The following is a 20,837-nucleotide window of genomic DNA, read 5'->3' as shown; positions in this document are numbered from 1 at the left end:
ACGCGGGAAGGCGTGGCTACGCGCGGTGGGATGTCCGCGACCCGAAAAATACGCGCAAGCCGAAGCTCGGGGGCTCAGTAAAAACTTTTAATTACATTTCAGAGACTTCGTACAGTGCAACAGTGAATATTCACTGTTAATGTTCACAAGAGTCCATTTTATCAAATGTTCAGAGAGTCTGCCTTTTCGTTCCCTTGTTCCTCAATGCTCCCATCAGGTCTCCCGCCTTGGCGAGTCTCCCAGAGTTTTAGTTTTAGTTACCAACCAATACATCCAAGATTCTGTTATGGACTCCAGGGAGAATGGAAGTCCACCGTCCCATCCCCACCAAAACATATTTCAATCAAACCAATCCCAGTCCCTAAAGAATTAGGAAAGTATGGGCCAAGGGTCCTTTTAATTATACACACATCACCCTTAAAACTGCTGTGTGTGTGTGTGTGTGTGTGTGTGTGTGTGCGCGCGCGTTGTAAAATACTGCACAAGACAAAACAGAAGGAAAGTCTCGGGGGAGAAACACACTAAGACGCCAACGGCAGGATCCTACCTCCTGTCCGTGACACCTTCCCTACTGACACTTTCCCCACTGTGCCATGGAGGGGGAAGGACTGGGACCAGTCTCTAGGGGAGGAAGCCTTGGAGCTGACAAAAACCAACCTCCAGAGGTTTCCTTAGGATGAGCTTAAAGAGATGGGAGGGGCCCACTGCTCCATTGTATTTGTGGTTCTCAGGGTAAAGCGGTGAGGAGGGGCAGAAGATTCAGAACTATCAGTGGGTCCAACCCTTTGGATGTGAACATTCCTGGACAGAAACTGGAGGCCTCTCTTCACAAAGTGCAGGGGGAAAATAAAATCAAGTGAATGGGGAAAACCCTCAGAGAGATCAAGACGGGCAGCGGTGGTAGTGAAGGTAGAGAAACGGTTTTCAGAACCTGTTCTGGCCAAGGTGGAAGAATGTGCAGCAGCCATAAGAAATATCAAGGCTTCAGGTAGCTAGCACCTTTCAAATTGGCACCATGGCCTTTCCCAGGGGGTGGGACCAATAGGGTTTGGAGGACCGTCCAAGCCAAATGTCTCAGGTAGAAATGCAGGGTTTGACATGCCTTCTTGTCTATTTGCTGCACCTCTCTACCTGCATCACAGGCTTGGAAGGAGTAGCAGTAGGGAGGATGAGGCAGGGAAGAAGGAGCACCCCTCTCCTATCTCCTGAGGAAAGCATCAGATAATCTTGGCAGTATCAGGCTGGTAAATGCAGGGGTCCTGGTATCGGCTGACTTCCTGAACTGCTCTTTATGTTCTTCCAGCATCCCTCCACAGGGTACCATGGCTGGGATGACTTCACATCCAGTGATGTGGAACTTAAAGAGATTCCCCACTGTGAGACAACGTTTGTTGCCACGAGTCTGAGTGATTGGGGTATTTACGTGTATGTCATGGCTGACTGGGGCAGGGAATCTCTACTGCCCTCTCCTAGGTTTGGCTCCGCTGGCCTGGGTGGATGTGCTGGGGAACACATGCCCTCCTGTTGTCTTCTACATCAACTACTTTCTCAACCTGACTTTTCAAGGTAGTGCCCAAGTCCAGTGCACCCAAGACAGCCTGATCCACTTAGAAGTGTACCCACCACGGGAGTCCTTTGGGCCAGGGGACACCCCAGCTTAGACTCTCCTAGGGTTCCTGAGACTGAAGGGACAGGGAACTGAATTGAGGAAAATGCTACATTACATTTTTCTACCTGTCTTAGGAAGGGGTGGGCTCTGACAGCAGGATTGGCGCTTTAGCAGGACTAGTAGCCTGGTTCACAGATGTTAAAAAACACAAACACGCACACACAAAATAAAGTATCAACATTTCTCCCCAATCTAATAACCCCTCCAAAGAGAGGACAAGTGCTCTGGAGAACCAGAGATTTTTGCTGCTCCTGCTCCTTGTGCAAATAAGTGCCTGGCACCGTAGCCCCAAGTGCAGGGAAAAGCAGAGTCATCTAGCTGGCAGCTCAGTCCCAAAATAAAAATAAGCAAGGCTAAGAGTTGAAGGGGAGAGGGGTGATAGCAGCAGCTTGGAGTCTGGGCTGAAAGCCCAAGAGGAAGAACCAGTGGTAGTAAGCAAGCTCTATGTACAGCTCTTCTCAGGGTCGCAGGGACACAGATGGAGGGGGAAGCCAGAAGGGCTGGCAGGGTGGAGGGTGGGGTCTTTAGGCCAGTATCGAATATAGGGACTGAGTGAGGGAGCCCAGCTCAGAAGAGAATTTTAAATAGTAGGGGCAAGGGATCCAGGCATGGAGCCTCGTCAGCAAGAGCAGTTCAAAGTCTCTATCCCTATCCCAGATAGGCCACCTGGCCCAGGGCAGGGCTGGGTGTGTGGTGGGGGCATTTGGAGAGGGTGCTGTCCTCTCCACTCTGTCCCTGACCCACAGTAGTGTAGAAAACAGCAGGCTCCTCTCCCCACCGATGGTTACCAGTGTCTCGAGTCCACCAGCTCAGGTCGGAGGCTGAGTTTCTTGAGGCTCTCGTAGCCCACCACAATGACAATGGTGGAAGGTGTGGCTGAGATAATTCTGGCTGAGAGGCCCTTCATGAGGCCCCAAGGCCCTTCTTCTGCCATCAGCTGTCTAAAGGTCAGGATGATGGAGTTCTTGCCCTCAACCTGGAAAAGTCAACACAGTGGAGGGGCCATTGTCTGTAGTCACAGCCCCTCTGCTCAATCTCCCTCTGTTTTTGGCTAAAGTGCGGAGAGCCAACTTGGATGTTGGAAGAAGTGGACTCTGCTTGTGAGGGATGGTACAGCACAGTGATTTAGTATGAGTCCTGGGGCCTGACTGCCAGAGTTTGAATTCTGCTCCTCAGCCTACTAACAACATAGCCTTCGGTAATTTACTTAACTCTTTGTGCTCCCATTTCCTCAAATATAAAACAATGATAACAGTACCTGCACCACAAGGTTATTATAAGCAAGAAAGAAAATAATATTCATAAATACTAACAAAAGTGGTGGCAGACAGTAAGCGTACAACATATGTTAGCTATCACTGATATCATGAGATAAACTATGTAGCCATGAATCTCTGAACTGGATGCTGCTCTTTGGTCTCAGGGAGGCTGGGTTAAATCCTAAGAACCTCTGCAGCTGTGCTAGTCTGTGATTTTGATTCTGATCATCTCAATCCCTTGAAGCCCCAGAGCTAGAATCTTCCTCTCCATCTCTACCATCTTTCTTCACACACCCCATGAACGAATATAGACATCTTCCCTATCACACTGAAAGCCTGGTCAAGCAGGAATCACTTCTCTCTTCTTTCTCAACAGTCCCACACCCCCCCACCCCTAAACTATAACTTTAGAAACCACCCCTCAGCCCCTCAGCCAATACAGGACAGACGCACTCCTTGTTCATACCTCCCCTTATATGGTATGACCTTCACAAGATATCCCAGCCATGGCTAAGAACATCTCCCTCTTCCGCCCTGCCTCCTTCAGCACCTCCTCCACACTCCCTTCTTCCTCTCCAGTACTCTCTCATGTGACCATCTCTGCTTCCATAACCCTTCAACTTTATCCAGAGCCATGTCAAGGACTTTTTCAGCTATGCCTCAGTGTCTTTCCAGCCTGGAAGCTCCTCAAAGTAGAGACCTGTCCTTTCCCTTGGATCTCCTCCTAGAACACCCAGAACAAGGCTCAGGAAAAAATGAGGACTGACCCTGTGTACTTTATTATTTGCAAACCAACCAGATGCCAGTGTATTCATTTTCAAATGGAGGGGGACACTCTTTCTTGGGGACAAAAATACCTGTATTTGTTACCTATCTCCTTCCCAACATCCTGGTACTAGGAAAGCTGATTTTATCCCCAACCTGTTAAGCTTATTTTCCTTCCCTCCTCCCCTCACCATAACCCAATGACTTCACTCTCTTGTACATCTTTCATTCTCCACTATGTCTGATTCTCCATGAATCAGATATAAAACTTTATACAGAGACTAGGCAGGGTGTCTCACGCCTATAATCCCAGCACTTTGGGAGGCCGAGGTGGGTGGATCATCTGAGGTCAGGAGTTGGAGACCAGCCTGGCCAACATGGTGAAACCCCATCTCTACCAAAAATATAAAAATTAGCTGGGCGTGGTGGAGGGCACCTGTAATCCCAGCTACTTCGGAGGCTTAGGCAGGAGAATCGCTTGAACCCAGGAGGCAGAGGTTGCAGTGAGCCGAGATCGTACCACTGCACTCCAGCCTGGGTGACAAGAGCAAAACTCCATCTCAAAAAAAAAAATTTATATGGCAATACCTACTATTTGCACATTGTATATCATCATTCAGATTCTATTTCCTTGGTCTAGGTGCTGTGTAACAGTCTTTAAGCCGACTGAAGACAAGCATTACTAAGGGCGGTTTTGCTGCACCCACACCATACAATCTGTCACACCCATTTAAGAACAGTCACCCTCATAATCCGTAGAGAACTTATTGCCTAGTGGAAAAACCAGACAGACTTATGAATTAACTGAAATCAACATTTCTTATAACTACAAAGCTGCAAGGTAAAGGAAAGAGTTGTTGACAGGCTATGGCACGGGCATGTGATAGAGGAGAGGTATGTAGGTGGTAGACAGAGTCAGAAGCATTCCAGGTACTTTAAGTGCTAGGCTAACATTTTTTTTCAGACAGAGTCTCGCTCAGTCACCCACGGTGGAGTGCAGTGGGACAATCTCGGCTCACTGCAACCTCCGCCTCCAGGTTTAAGTGATTCTCCTGCCTCAGCCTCCTGAGTAGGTAGGACTACAGGCACCCACCACCACACCCAGCTAATTTTTTATTTTTAGTAGAGACGTGGTTTCACCATGTTGGCCAGGCTTGTCTTGAACTCCTGGCCTCAGGTGATCTGCCCGCCTCGGCCTCCCAAAGTGCTGGGATTATAGGCATGAGCTACCACGCCCAGCCATGGGCTGGTTTCTGTAGATTCTAAGCACAAAGAAGGGGCTTAGATGTTCAGGAGAACATCTGGACTAGAGGGCTAGGACACAAAGAGGTCAGGGCAACATTAGAGGGCTCGAAGGTCATGCTTCTAATGGCTTCTCCAGGAGAAGGGTGAGGGAAGTGGCCAGTCTTACCTGCACACGGGTTCGTATAACATCCATGGGATTGGTGAGGATGGAGGCAGTGGCTGCAGCCAGGGGTCCCGAGATGGCTTGAAAGACAATGTGAGGGCACTCCTTAGGACACAGGTAGGAGAGCTGCTCTGGAATCCAGGGAAAGACAATGCCTCAAGACACAAGGTACCACCGGTCTGCCCTCACTGTGCTTGCTGCTTCTACCAGGTAGCTTTCCTAACCCGGACAAACCCTCCGCCCTTTGCCACCTTACACACCTAACTCCTAGCTTTTATTTTTTCTGTTTCCTTCAGAAAATTCTAAGTCTCAGGCTCTTTCCAGAAGTCATCTTGGTGACACCACCCATTTATTTTGATTTTTTTTTAGACAGGGTCTCGCTGTGTCACTCAGGTTGGAGTGCAGTGGTGTGATCATGGCTCACTGTAGCCTCAATCTCTGGGGCTCATGCAATCCTCCCACCTCAGCCTCCCCAGTAGCTGGGTCTATAGGCTTGTGCCACCATGCCTAGCTAATTTTTAAAAAAATGTTTTGTAGGCCAGGCACAGTGGTGCCTGTGTACAATACCAGCACTTTGGGAGGCCAAGGCCGGCGGATCATGAGGTCAGGAGATTGAGACCATCCTGGCTAACACGGTGAAACCCCATCTCTGCTAAAAATAAAAAAATTAGCCGGGTATGGTAGCACATGCCTGTAGTCCCAGCTACTGGGGAGGCTGAGGAAGGAGGATCACTTGAACCCGGGAGGCAGAGGTTGCAGTGAGCCAAGGTTGCATCTCTGCACTCCAGCCTGGGTGACAAAGCAAGACTCTGTCTCAAAAAAAAAAAAAAAAGTTTTGTAGAGACAGATCTCACTCTGTTGTCCAGGCTGTCTTGAATTCCTGAACTCAAGCAATCCTCCCGTCTCAGACTCCGAAAGTGTTGTCATTACAGGTGTGAGCCATTGCACCTGGCCAACATCATCCATTTAAACAGAACAAGATTCCTTGGAGAGGGGGATTTCAAATCTCTTTGCTTGCTGACTCCTTTCATCTGATGAGCAGAAAATCCTTCCTGATGTAAAAGCCTTATTCCTCTTTGCTCTCTTTCTCCTAACTCAGAGGCTAGAAAAGCATACTCTAAATATTTGCTTCTATATGCATTGAGTAACTCTGGTAGGATCCATTAGAAACCAGTGACATGGCCAGGTGGCGGTGGCTCATGCCTGTAATCCTAGCACTTTGGGAGGCTAAGGTCGGTGGATCACTTGAGCCCAGGAGTTTGAGACTAGACTGGACAACATGGTGACACCCCTCCTCTACCAAAAATACAAAAAAATTAGCCGGGCATGGTGGTGCGGGCCTGTAGTCCCAGCAACTTGGGAGGATGAGGTTGGAGGATCACCTGAGTCCTCGAAGTAGAGACTACAGTGAGCCATGATTACGCCACTGCACTCCAGCCAGAGTAAGACCCTGTCTCAAAGAAAAATAAAAAATAAAAACCAGTGACACTGACTGTCTCTATAGAAGGGAACCAGGTGACTGTGGTGAGTGAGGAGCCTTTTCATTGCCTATTACATACCCTTTCTTAACTTTTGAATTTTGAACCATGTTCATGTTTTAAAAAATAAAAACAATTAATATTAAAAATAGTCACATCCTACAATGAGCACTTTTCTCCAGCCTGTATCAAGAAAGAAAAATTCATCTTTCAAAATGCTAATTAAGATAGAATGGTACCCAGATTCACCCAACCCACTACCACTGAGAGGTCTACCTGCAATTGCATTTTATTTTTACTCTCTCTGGAGGTGAAAGACAAGAGTTCATTCATTTATTCAACAAAAACTTATTGAATAACTACCATGAGTGGGTCACCTTGGGTCCTGAGGATTTAACAGTGAATAAAAGAGCCTCAAATTCCTGCGCTTAGGAAATTTATATTCTAATGTGAGGAGACATAACAAATAAAAAGCAAAATACATAGCTGTGTCGGCAGGTATGTGCTATAGATAAAAATAAAGCAGGAAAGGGAGATAGGGAGACCAAAGGTGGAGGGTAAGGGGTTGTCGTTTTATTTATTTATTTTCTCAGATCTTTCAGGGATTAAGGATGAAAGCCCATTCATTCCAAGAAGGTAAAGTCCAATCAAAGACCTGAAGACGGCAGCGCAAGCCATATGGATCTATGGACAGAGTTTTCAAAGCAAGAGATAATGTCCTATGCAAGAACCCTGAGGCGCGAGCAGACGGCAAGTGTTCCGGGCAGCAAGTCCAGTATCCTGGAGCAGTATGAGTGAGGGAAGGAACAGCAGATGAGATCCAAGAAGTAAGTCACTTAGGGTTTTCTCTTCCATAGTTCAGTTGTCATACCTTTAAGAATTTTTTCCTCATGCTCCTACTTTTAGTAGTTTGTGGCCAGGGAGAAGTAGGGAGGTGGAGGCTAGCAGGGCAGAAATGAGAGCTTCCAAGTCCCAGCAGGCATGGCAGAATTCCTTAAGCCTTACCAGAACCACCTCTCCCCTAGTTCTACTTTCTTCCCCAGAATCAGCATACAAACAGGAACAAAGTGAATTGGTGGTTCCGTCTCACTGGTGTCCTGTTTCTCCCAAGAAAAGGCATTTTGCAATCATTAAACAGTGGCTCAGGCCTTTGGGAGGCTGAAGTGAGTGATCACCTAAGCTCAGGAGTTCAAGGCCAGCCTGGCCAACATGGTGAAACCCCATCTCTACTAAAAATACAAAAAAAATTAGCCAGGTGTGGTTGCAGGTGCCTATAATCCCAGCTATTTGGGAGGCTGAGGCAGGTGAACTGCTCAAGCCCAGGGGGCGAAGATTGCAGTGAGCCAAGGCAATGCCATTGTACTCCAGCCTCGGCAACAAGTGGGAAACTCCATTTGAAAAAAAAAATTAGCCAGGCGCGGTGGCTCACACCTGTAATCCACGCACTTTGGGAGGACGAGGCAGGCGGATCACGAGGTCAAGAGATTGAGACCATTCTGGCCAACATGGTGAAACCCCGTCTCTACTAAAAATACAAAAATCAGCCGGGCATGGTGACACATGCCTGTGGTCCCAGCTACTTGGGAGGCTGAGGCAGAAGAATCACTTGAACCCAGGAGATGGAGGTTGCAATGAGCCGAGATTGTGCCACTGCACTCCAGCCTGGCGACAGAGCAAAACTCCGTCTCAAAAAAAAAGGAAAAAAAATTAAAACAAAAACAAAAAAACTGTAGCATATGGACTGGCATTGCTTGCCCCCTTGGGCCTGTGTATACTGGCCTCCGGGCCTGCAAGCTACAGCAGGATCCAGATTCCAATTTTAATCATGCACATATGCCATTTTCCTGGGCCTTGGGGAGAGGATGAAACACAAAGGCAAGAAAGTGGTAGAAATAACTCCATGTTAGGCCAGGCACGGTGGCTCATGCCTGTAGTCGCAGCACTTTGGGAGGCCGAGGCATATGGATCACTTGAGGTCAGGAGTTCAAGAACAGGCTGGCCAACGTGGTGAAACTCTGTCTCTATTAAAAATACAAAAAATTAGATGGGTGAGGTGGCGGCCAGGTGCTGGGAGGTACAATAGTGAACAAAAACAGATATGGTCCCTGTTCTTATAGTCCCAGCTGCTCCGGAGGCTTAAGCACGAGACTTGTTTGAACCCAGGAGTTCGAGGTTGCAATGAGCCAAGATCATGCCACTGCACTCTAGTCTACATGATAGAACAAGACTCTGTCTCAAAACAAACAAACTGGCCAGGCGCAGCGGCTCACGCCTGTAATCCCAGCACTTTGGGAGGCCGAGGTAGGTGGATTGCTTGAGGTCAGGAGTTCGAGACCAGCCTGGCCAAAATGGTGAAACCCCGTCTCTATTAAAAAAAAAAAAGAAAACAAAAGATCGAATGAACTCCGCATCTTTCATTCTTCTCTATTATTCATTCAAGGAACACTGAAGAATCTCGTCTACCAGGCAAAAGATGAACCCAGGCTGACTTGGTTTAAGTCCCTCTTGGCCAAGACTGGCTTGACTTTGGACAAATATTTAATGATCTAAATGAGAATTTACTTAATACTAGATGCCAGGCACCGTGATAAGTACCAGACGTAAAACAGAGACATGGCCAGGAAGATGCCTTCATGGAACTCATATTCTAACTAAAGAGCTGGGAGTTGAGGGTAAAATACCTGCAAATTATGACAAGTACTAAGAAGAAAACAAGGTACTGAAATACATATAAAACAGAAAGAGCCCTCTTCCCAATAGGATAAAGTCCTTTTTGTGAAGATGACATGTAAGTTGAAGCCTGAAGGATGAGAAGGAGCCAGCCACATAAAGAACAGGAGCAAGGGTGTCCAGGCAGAGACCATTATCTGCAAAGGCCTTGAGGTAAGAACAGAGCTTGATGTGTACCAGGAACTGAGGAAAGAGCAGTGAGGGAGAGAAGAGTGGCACAAGGTGGGGCTGGGAAAGCAGACAGGAGTCAGATCAGTGGAGAGGTAAAGATGGTGGAAAGGAAAATTGATTTTATTCTAGATGCCAGTAAGCCAGTACTGGCAGAGTTTAAGCAAAAGGGAGTGGCAAGAACCAGTCTATTAATTCAAAAAATGTTTACCGAGCAATTAAGGTTCACCAGACCTTGAGCCAGGTGTTGGGAGGTACAATAGTGAACAAAAACAGACATGGTCCCTGTTCTTATAGAACACTTAAATCACAGGGTTATTGTGAGACTGGAATTATGTGATATGTAAGCCCTTACACAGAGCCCTGGCACATGTGGGCATTCAATAAATGTTACCTTCCTCCCCCTTCCAAGAACCTTTCCATGTAGAAGAGATAAGGCACACACAAATAACATCAAGGCAAATGTATAACTGCCTTAAGATTCAACATTGTGGGGATGAAAAAGGGGAAAGATCACTTCTGGGTTAAGGGTTACATGGAGAGGAAGGAAGAGGAGGCAATAAAGAGCACTTAAGGTAAGTCATGATTGCACCAAGGGTAAGTGAACCTGGGAGGCATCTCGGCACCGTGGTAGGAGAGGTGATGTATGTATGGTTGAGGAACTGTGCACTACCTGCTCAGGCTACAGCACAGACTGCCTATGCCTAGGGGAGAAGTGAGAGATTTCACTGCTAAGGGAGGCTAAAGCCAGTTTGAAGAGTTTGGATTTTATTCGGTAAGCAGTGGAAGCCACTGAACATGACAACTAGAGTTGAAAAGATCAGTCCATTAGACATGTATGTTATGGATGGGAAGGAAGAAAACTTAGGAGGGAACAGCTACAAGGCTGATGCAGCAGTCTGGGAGGAAGGTAACAGAGACCCTCTGGGAAGGGTTTCCAGGGAAGGCAGTAGGAATGAAAGTTGGGAAAGAAATTCTGCAGTCACCAGGACTAGACATGGGGGCAAGAAAGAAGGAGTGGTCAAGCACAATCCCTAAGGCTTCAGTCTCAGTGATCTGGAGAATAACAAGGCCACTGACAGATGAAACTAAGTCAGAAAAGAGAACCAGCTCAGGATGAGGACTAGTTAATTCAGAAAGTTTTAGACAAAAGTAGATCATCTAGATGGGGAAGTCCTATAGTCAGAATGTCTGTACAGGGCTCTCAACAGGTTAGTATGAGAATGGAAGTAGAGATGATGGACACGTCAGAAAAATGCAGCTCTAACTGTAAATACAGTCAAGCGAGGAGAGAAGGCTAAAGACAGACTCCAGAGAAAATGCTCACATTTCCTGAGAAGCTTTTTTAACATTAAAGGGTCACAGTAGAATCCAGGAACCTGACTTTTAACAAATACCCCAGCGGAAACACTGTGCTAAACAGAAGTAACAGAGCTAGCCAAAAAATAAGAAAGGCTGGGTGCAGTGGCTCACACCTGTAATCTCAGCACTTTGAGAGGCGGAGGCAGGAATATCACCTGAGGTCAAGGTTTCGAGACCAGCCTGGCCAACATGAGAAACGCTGCCTCTACTGAAAATACAAAAATTAGCTGGGGTGTGGTGGCGGGCACAATCTCAGCTACTCTGAAGGCTCAGGCAGGAGAACTGCTTGAACCCAGGATGCGGAGGTTGCAGTGAGCCAGGATCACGACACTGCACTCCCCTTGGGCGACAAAAGTGAAACTCCATCTCAAAAAAAAAGGGGGGGCGGGCAGGACGCGGTAGCTCACGCCTGTAATCCCAGCACTTTGGAAAGCCAAGAAGGGTGGATCACCTGAGATTGGGAGTTTGAGACCAGCCTGACCAACATGGAGAACGCTGTCTCTACTAAAAATACAAAATTAGCCAGGCATGGTGGCTCATGCCTGTAATCCCAGCTACTTGGGAGGCTGAGGCTGGACAATCACTTAAACCTGGGAGGTGGAGGTTGTGGTGAGCCGAGATTGCGCCACTGCACTCCAAACTGGGTAACAAGAGTGAAACTCCGTCTCAAAAAAAAAGAAGAAGAAGGAGAAGAAAGAAGAAGGAAGAAGAGTCAGCAGCAGCAGCAATAATCAAAAAAACAAAAGCAGCACCAGGAAAGTACAGAGCCACAAAAAAACCGAAATCATTACAGGTTAAGAAGACATCAAAATTTTGGTCAGAAAAGTTTCCAGTGGGGTGGGACAGAATGCCCACTACCAAGGGTTAGGGGCCAACAGCCGGGTTTATGGAGGCTGCAAACAGGCTGCTCTAATGGGAGTTTGGTAGTTACTCAAAGCTGTGGATGGATGTCCCAGGGTAGCAGGTACACACAAGTCCTGCTCTTGCCCTTTAAGAAGGCAATCTGGCAGTATGTTTATAAAAGCCCTCAAAATGTTATCTTTGACTGAGTAACCCCATTTCTATGAAATAGGAAATACTTAAAAAGTAAAATGTCTTATGAACAAAGATACATTATAGGAGTAGAGAGATTCAAGGTTATATCACACCTTGAATTTATTTATTTATTTTTAATTTTTTTTTTTTTTTTTTTTTTTTTTTAAAGACAGGGTTTTACCATGTTGGCCAGGCTGTTCTTGAACTCCTGACCTCAGGTGATCTGCCCACCTTAGCCTCCCAAAGTGCTGAGATTACAGGCGTGAGCCACCACGCCCAGCCACACCTTGAATTTAACAATGCTGAGGGGCCAGTGTCTCACAGCTGTAATCCGAGCATTTTGGGAGGCCACGGTGGGCAGATCATGAGGTCAGGAGTTCAAGAACAGCCTGATCAACATGGTGAAATACCATCTCTACTAAAAATACAAAAATTAGCCAAGCATGGTGGCACACGCCTATAGTCCCAGCTACTCAGGAGGCTGAGGCACAAGAATCTCTTGAACCCAGGAGGTTGCAAGCCAAGATCTCACCACTGCACTCCAGCCTGGGTGACAGAGTAAGACTCTGTCTCAGAAAAAAAAAAAAAAATGCTGGCTGGTCATGCGCAGGGTGGCTCATGCCTGTAATCTCAGCACTTTAGGAGGCCAAAGCAGATGGATCACGAGGTCAGGAGTTAAGACCAGCCTGGCCAAGATGGTGAAACCCTGTCTCTACTAAAAATACAAAATTTAGCCGGGTGTGGTGGCAGGCATCTGTAATCCCAGTTACTCGGGAGGCTGAGGCAGAGAATTGCTTGAACCCAGGAAACGGAGGTTTCAGTGACCCTAGATTGTGCCACTGCCCTCCAGCCTGGCCGACAGAGCAAGACTGTCTCAGGAAAAAAGAAAAAAAATGCTGAGGAAAAACATCCACCTCAAAAGCTTACTATTACCCATCAGATTCATCTTCAAATCCCAAACATGGCTTTTGTCCTCCCCCACCTTCCAGTGACTCCAAAGCACACAGAGCATATGCTGCACACTGTTTTAGTCTTTCCACCTGTCTGCTTCCCCCACTTCATTGGAAGCTCCTTGAAAGTGAGAACCATGTTTTATGCAGCTTTAAATCCTCTTGGATTCAAACATTTGATGAATGAATGACCCATTACCCCATTAAATCTCACCTCTACTCTAACATGCACCAACCAATAGTATCTCAGCCCGATTAGAAATCCCACCTTCCTCCCCCACTGTCCTGGCCCCTGCTTACCTGCGTAGAAGTGATAGAAGGGCCACCAGACGGCACTGTTGGGGATATAGGTAAGCAGTGAAGCCACGTAGCCTCGATAGAAGCCACGTAGCCCATCAGCCCGCAGGATCTGCTTGATGATGTCCTTGGTTTGGCCAAAGGCAACTATCCCTTGTCCCTCTAGGTTCCCCCGCACCTGAAAGCGGCCCATTTTCTCACCCTTGCGCTGCATCATCAGGTGCTGGGAGACTACATCAATGGGCACTGTGATGCTCTGGGCCACAAGGGAGGCTGAGCCACCAGCCACCAGTGATTTGACTGTGTTGCTCTGGCTATAGTCAGCTACAAACTTCCGGGTGAGCTCATAAGTGGTGACATAACACTGGCCAGAGATGAGGGTGAAGGTATTGACCAGGAACCCTCGGTAGAGGCCAGTGATACCATCTGCTCGCAGGATCTTGATGAAGGCGTCAAAGGTCCCATGGTAGAGGCTCTTCCCCTTCTGCACTTGCAACCGGGTACGGATGAGGGTGAATGGGTAGACGCTGACACGGATCATCATTGTCATTGCCACACCAAACACGTAGAACTTCTTCTTGTCCAGGTGTTCCCACTCGATGATCTGGATGTTGCGTTTGTCCTCCATGGTGCCTGAAGACCTGGGATTTGAGCAGCATGGAGGGATGAGAGGAAGGAGGCTAGAACTTTGTGCTTTCCCCTTCTGGCTGGGCTCTGAAGGCCCATTCTCAGGCCTCATCTTCTGGACAGTCGCCTGCCCAAAGCTTGGACCCTACCCAGCCTGGCTCTGTCAATCCCCACTTGAACCTTCCTTTATAGATCAGGATAATGTCCCCTTCTCCGTCCTTGGCCAGGCCTTCCTTACTCAGGTTCCCTCCTCTAGAAATTGTCCCTCACTTCAGTGATTCCCCTGGCTCCATGCCCTCCTTAGCTCCCTACCCCAGCTTTCAGGATCTTCTATCCTGTCTCTCTGTCTCTGTCTAGGCCCTGGTGTCACCACCCTGGCCAGGGAGCATTCTTTTTGTCTGGCTCACCCAGGCAGAGCTCAGGATCTGTGGACAGCTACCTGGCAGGATGCAGGGCCTTTAAGCGGGTGAATGGGACATCAGTAAGTGACATTTAGGAGGCTCCTGAAGGTTGAAAGGGACTGTTTCAGTTTTGATGCTCCTGGGCCCACTGAGGAGGCACCACCTTGGCCTTGCACCCTCAGCAGGGTTCCCGTGGTCGCCACCTACCAGCCAACTCATTTTGTCTCTGGTTTCCCTTGCTGGCCCCTCAGAGCTCCCCTGATCCATACTTACTACATTTATATAATATTTCCTCCCGTCTGCATTGGAAGAAAGTGTAGGGAAGAGGGCAAGTGGGGCTTTCACAGCACAGGGCACCCCCCATCACCTCCCCTTCCTCCAGCAAAAGGAGCTAGAAAGTCAGGAACAGGCCAAAGGGCAGAGTCCTCTTCAGTTATTAGATAACTCACTCTGAGAAAAACAGAAAAGAACCACCTGAGAGCTCAGTAGTTTCCCTAAAGAGTTTGGAGAACTACAGAGTACAGGACACATTGGACCCCATGCTTTCAACTCTAAGCATATAAACCACAACCTCAGTCTTAGATAATGAAGGGGAAGAAGGGACAGAGAAGATAGACTCTGACTTCAAGAAACCGTCTGTTCAAGGAGACACTGTATCACTCTGGAGAATGGACACAAGATACAAAGGGAAAGGCGGGGCTCGGCGGCTCACGCCTATACTCCCAACACTTTGGGAGGCCAAGGTGGGAGGATCACTTCACCCCAGGAGTTCAAGACCAGCTTAGGTAACATACGGAGACCCTATCTCAACAGTATATAAAAATAAGCATGGTGGCATGCATCTGTGGTCCCAGCTACTTGGGAGGCTTAGGTGGGAGGACTGCTTGAGCCTGGGAGGTTGAGGCTGCAGTGAGTCGTGATCACACCACTGCATTCCAGCCTGGAAGACACAGTGAGATTCCGTCTCAAAAAAAAAAAAAAAAAAAAAAAAAAAAAAAAAAAAAAAAAAAAAACATAGAAAGGGACGGAAACCAGAGCATGTTAAGGCACATGTAGCCCTCATGTTAAGTGTATCCAATGCCTAGAATTTCAAACAAAGCTAGCAAGCTTATTAATTTAAAAACTGTATAAAATCAGGAGCTTCACATTTTGGAAATGTCAAATCAGAGGATATCATTTATTAGACATACTTATTTTTTTTTTTTTTTGGGACGGAGTTTCACTCTTGTTACCCAGGCTGGAGTGCAATGGCGCGATCTCGGCTCACCGCAACCTCCGCCTCCTGGGTTCAGGCAATTCTCCTGCCTCAGCCTCCTGAGTAGCTGGGATTACAGGCACGCGCCACCATGGCCAGCTAATTTTTTGTATTTTTAGTAGAGACGGGGTTTCGCCGTGTTGACCAGGATGGTCTCGATCTCTTGACCTCGTGATCCACCCGTCTCGGCCTCCCAAAGTGCTGGGATTACAGGCGTGAGCCACCGCGCCCGGCCCTATTAGACATACTTATATGTGGTAATATGATGTACTCCAGTGTAGCCCAACGCTGTTCGGTAAGATACTAGAAATTTTCAGCCAGAAAGGGAGAGTGGGAAGATAAATCCCAGGAAGTGAGAGGCAGGGGCTCCCCAGACTTTAAGAGAAATCCCAACAGCTGAGAAAGGAAGTGGCCACATCACAAGGACAACTCTAGGGGGCTGAAACATACTACACTAGCAGTTCCGGTGGCAAATCTGGTGCCAAGCATCTAATCAGAGTCCATCCTCGACCCCCTTCCCCAAGCAAAGGTCCCAACTCAGGTTTCAGGTAGCTTTTATTCCATGAGAACCACCTTTGGTTTACCAAGGAAGCAAGGGCAGCTTTTCGGGATTCCCTGAGCTGGACCGTATCACTTTCATTGAAATAGGGACGACCTGCAGTACAAACGGAGTACTTGAGAGTTGAGGGAAAACCTCAGCTTCAAGGTAAGTAATGAGGGAGGGGCACAGAACCCACACAGGCTTCCTACAGGTCAAAGCCCTTTGAATGAAAGATAATCCACGTAGATAGTGAAAGAGAGAGAACAATGGCTTGGAAATGAGAAGACAGAAGTCAACTGGATTAGCAAGACTGGAAAATCTAGGCTGTGGAAAATGAGCTAGAGGCAAAGTTCTGCCGTCAAGAGAACCCCTACAACAACGATATGCCACTTGCTGTAGGCAAAGGTGGCCTTCCTCCCCAGCCTCAGCCTCAGGGACCCACCAAGTCCTGCGGGACAATATTCTCCTTTGAGAATATTGCCCTTCAAAAGGTGGTCACTGTCTCTCCTGCCCCAGAGTGACTACCATTCAGGGCTGCAAGATCATATTTCCAACACTGGTGAGAAGATACAGAGAAACACTTGGATTGACTGACTACTACCTCGTGTAATCCTTACAATTTAACTAGTGTACAGTTAGACACTTCTGATAAATGAGGAAATGGAGGGTCAGATACGTTTACTGTAACAGGCCCAAGGTCATATAACTGGTCAATGGAAAGGCAGATATGAGTCAAGATTTCTCCTCTGCTCCACCATGCCTTCTACCCCATGGGATCTGAAGAATTCTAACACAAATCACTGTTTAAAGCCAAGTCATTCCCACCTCTGGGAGGCAAAATTAATGTCCTTATCGCTGCAGGTCACTCAACGATTAAGCATAAGCTCCTGGCCATGCAGATGCTCGAAGACTTCTTGTAGCTCTGTTCCAGAGAAACCAAGAGCTGCCTCTGCTTTCCTAGTGTGTCTGTGGAGTGACCAAACTTAGTGGCTGAGCAGTCACATTGTCAACACAAGACAAACACAGCAGGGCTCAAGCAGGAGGGCCTCCTGCCAGGCACATGCAAAATGCGTGCTCTGCAGGGCAGAGGGTCAGAGCAACTAAAACACAGAGCAACCAGGGATTCTGTTCCAGGACCTGATTTCATGGCACCTTCTCAATTTATCAAGCTGAACCACCAAGTACCAGCATCTCCTGATGAGAAATCCTAAGGCAGGATCCAATTTCCCCGCTTGCCTCCATCTCTCACATATGTCAATCTATTTTAAACTCCCACAAGGAAGTGAGGACTTTCTGAGGCAGGTAACTCCTATCCGGGGGTCATGCCTCAGAGGGCTAAGCCACTACAACAGAAGGGGAGCAGACACTGCATGCACTCCCTTTACCCCTTCAAAAGGGGCAGGCTGCTCCTAAAAGGTGGGATCTCAACCTGCTCTTTGTTACATAACTTCCAAACTTCTTGCGGAAATATCAATCCCATTCTTCTCGTTTTACCCTCTGAAAAATCCTCTTTGCAGATACCTGTATGCAAAGTTCCTTCAGCCTTCCCTTCTCCCAATTCAGTCAGCCCAACTTCTTTATGGCTCTTTCTCAGACCCTCATGTGCCTGGCTCCAATTCTGGATTTTCTTCCACTTTTTCACACTGCTCAGGCACAAATGTTGAAATGCTTTCTCTGGGGACCTAACAGGTGACCCAGAATTGGCGAGCACTTTGTCTAGAAGTCATCAAGTGATATATTAGAGGCAGAGCTCCCACTTCAGACCCTACCAATGGAAAGGGACAAATTGGCCCGGGGGCATATGCGTCCTCTTCTCCACCTCTACTCTCCTTGTATAAGAAAATTCACCTTGGGGCCGGGCGCGGTGGCTCAAGCCTGTAATCCCAGCACTTTGGGAGGCTGAGGCGGGTGGATCACGAGGTCAAGAGATCGAGACCATCCTGGTCAACATGGTGAAACCCCGCCTCTACTAAAAATACAAAAAATTAGCTGGGCATGGTGGCGCATGCCTGTAATCCCAGCGACTCAGGAGGCTGGGGCAGGAGAATTGCCTGAACCTGGGAGGCGGAGGTTGCGGTGAGCCGAGATCGCACCATTGCACTCCAGCCTGGGTAACAAGAGCGAAACTCTGTTCCAAAAAAAAAAAAAGAAAGAAAGAAAATTCACCTTGGACTATTCACTAGGTTCTGGGATAAGATTCTGGCTCGAGAGAAGGAAGTGTCACCTGGAAGGCAAGGTCATACAATGGGAAGAATACCAGCAATCAGGAGATCCATGTTTGAGTTTCACTTCCATTACTCAGTACTGTAAACTGGAACCAAGTCACTTCACTGAAATTCAATTTCCTTATCTGTTGAATCAGGCTAATAAAACCTATCAATGTTGTATAAGAGTTGTGGTGTGGCCAGGCGCGGTGGCTCAAGCCTGTAATCCCAGCACTTTGGGAGGCCGAGGCGGGTGGATCACGAGGTCAAGAGATCGAGACCATCCTGGTCAACATGGTGAAACCCCGTCTCTACTAAAAATACAAAAAATTAGCTGGGCATGGTGGTGCGTGCCTGTAGTCCCAGCTACTCAGGAGGCTGAGGCAGGAGAATTGCCTGAACCCAGGAGGCGGAGGTTGCGGTGAGCCGAGATCGCACCATTGCACTCCAGCCTGGGTAACATGAGTGAAACTCCGTCTCAAAAAGAAAAAAAGAGTTGTGGTGCAACTCATATGAGTTAACAATTGTGGAGGCATTTTGTTAACAGTAAAGCATTATCATTACAAAAAGTTCTACTGGACAGTGATGCTCTAATTCCTTACTACCCAAGGAAGACTACAGCATGGACATCAAATGCCACAGACTAGCAGCATGGACATCACCTGGGAGTCTGTTAGAAATACGGAATTTCAGCCAGCACAGTGGCTCACGCCTGTAATCCCAACACTTTGCAAGGACGAGGCAGGTGGATCACAAGGTCAGGAGTTCAAGACCTGCCTGGTCAACACAGTGAAACCCCATCTCTACTAAAAATACAAAAATTAGCCAGGCATGGTGGCACGCACCTGTAATCCCAGCTATTCAGGAGGTTGAGGCAGGAGAACTGCTCGAACCCAGGAGGTGGAGGTTGTCGTGAGCCAAGACCATGCCATTGCACTCCAGCCTGGGCGACAGAGCAAGACTCAGTCTCAAAAAAAAAAAAAAAGAAATACAGAATTTCAGAGTGCACCCTAGACCTGCTGAATAAGAATATTTAAAGCATAGCTTTAAATATTAAGGATTGTCAGTATTATAAGAATTATAACAACTACTCCAGGACTCTGGGACCATTATGGCTAGGTTAGGAGCGCTCTGACTCCATCCTAACTTGTCACTGGAACTGAGCACAATGATGACCACCTGATCGATTCATATCTTTTCAAATCAAATCATCTTCTACAAACAAGACACCCATGGGTCCCCACTTTTCGGCTGGAAACAGGGAGAGTAGAGACCAACATTCTCCATTCCTTCTGTTTTCCCTATTGCATCTACATCCTGGGAGCTATCTACCACATGAACGTGAATATATTTACGTGTTTGCCCTCTTGTCCTACTGAACATACATTTCCCTAAGGAGGTCCCTGGGGATGCCTCTGACCTCTCCTTCGAGATAATCTCCTCCCTACCTCGGACATGGTGAGATTCCCACCCAGCTTTCCTTTGGTCTTCCATAGGTATCCACGTGATCCCTCATCACAGACACCACATGACAATCCTCTCCACATACTCCATGGGACAACCCCTTTATGCAGCCTCTGTCCTGGCCCCCCACCCCACCCCTGCACTCTGGGTCTTCGAACATGCCCCTTGCCATGCTTCTTCCGCTGTCAGCTAATCTCACGCTCCTCTGCCAAGAAGAGATGCCTCACCGGAGTTGTCCTTCATTCCCCAAACTGCATGGCACCGTAGACATCCTCTGCCTCATTGACAAGTGCAGATCCTCAGAGACCTGAGTTGTCAGGCACCCCGAGCCGGTGGTTTCTTACCTTCTCAGACTCCGGCGGCTTCACCGCGTCTGAGGCAAACTCCAAGCCCGGACCTCTAGGCCGCAGCCCCAACTCTATCGGCCGCTCCCAGCGAATGCCGTCCGCCGGTCGCATCTTCCTCCATCTCGATTCGGCTACCGGTACTGCCGGAACCGGAAATTTGGACTCTGTCAATACCGCCCCCCCGAGGATGAGCGGTCGGCGATTCCGCCAATGGCGTTTGAGCCTTTGAGCCTTCCCCAGGAGCGAGGATGGGCGGCCCTTCCGAGAACCGTCGGCCTCCAGGTGGCCATCTTGTATTTGGGCAGTAGCCACGCCTTCTTTACCTTCGTTATGCCCTCAGCGTTAAGGCGCCTGCGTGTCGTGCTTTAGCTCTTTCTAATTGGCAGAAATTGAATCACCAGATGCTTCTTCAAGATCCAGTTGTAAATGGGGTCACCTTGTTTGAGGGTGTTGGGACGTTCATATGCAAATCAAGAATGTGCTCAGTGGCTCACGCCTGTAATCCCAGAATTTTGGGAGGCCGAGGCGGGCGGATCACCTGAAGTCAGAAGTTCGAGAGCAGCCTGGCCGCCTTGGCGAAACCCCCGTCTCTACTAAAAATACGAAATAAATTAACCGGGAGTGATGGCGCGCGCCCGTAATCCCAGCTACCCTATGGCTGAGGCACGAGAATCGCTTGAACCTGGGAGGCAGAGGTTGCAGTGATCTGAGATCTGCACAGCAATAGAGCGAGACTCTGTCTCAAAAAGAAAAAAAAATGAACCAATCTAATGCATGATTTTTTTTTTTTTTTTTGAGACAGAGTTTCACTCTTGTTACCCAGGCTGGAGTGCAATGCCGCGATCTCGGCTCACCGCAACCTCCGCCTCCTAGATTC

General features: G+C 48.0%; 1 protein-coding gene across 2 annotated transcripts; it reads right to left on the bottom strand.

Annotated features, from left to right (window-relative positions):
• Positions 1-68: 68 nt before the first annotated feature.
• On the bottom strand, positions 69-20,102 carry SLC25A44 (solute carrier family 25 member 44). 2 transcript variants are annotated; one of them, XM_032260627.1, is made up of 4 exons: positions 19,958-20,102; positions 13,125-13,762; positions 5,105-5,232; positions 69-2,645 (listed from the first exon to the last, which is right to left on the bottom strand). In XM_032260627.1, the coding sequence occupies exons 2-4, from the start codon at positions 13,747-13,749 to the stop codon at positions 2,454-2,456; spliced, it is 945 nt and encodes a 314-aa protein (XP_032116518.1). In that variant the 5' UTR covers positions 13,750-13,762; positions 19,958-20,102; the 3' UTR covers positions 69-2,453. The 2 variants fall into 2 exon arrangements, with proteins under 2 accessions (XP_032116518.1, XP_032116519.1); XM_032260628.1 differs by having other exon boundaries at positions 5,105-5,181.
• Between the last annotated feature and the right edge of the window lie 735 nt (positions 20,103-20,837).

Source organism: Sapajus apella, unplaced genomic scaffold (genome assembly GCF_009761245.1).
Source record: "Sapajus apella isolate SASKATOON/1434 unplaced genomic scaffold, GSC_monkey_1.0 scaffold119, whole genome shotgun sequence".
NCBI classification, from domain to species: Eukaryota; Metazoa; Chordata; class Mammalia; order Primates; family Cebidae; genus Sapajus; species Sapajus apella.
Note: the sequence above shows the minus strand (reverse complement) of the source record. Positions and strands in the feature narration are given on the sequence as shown.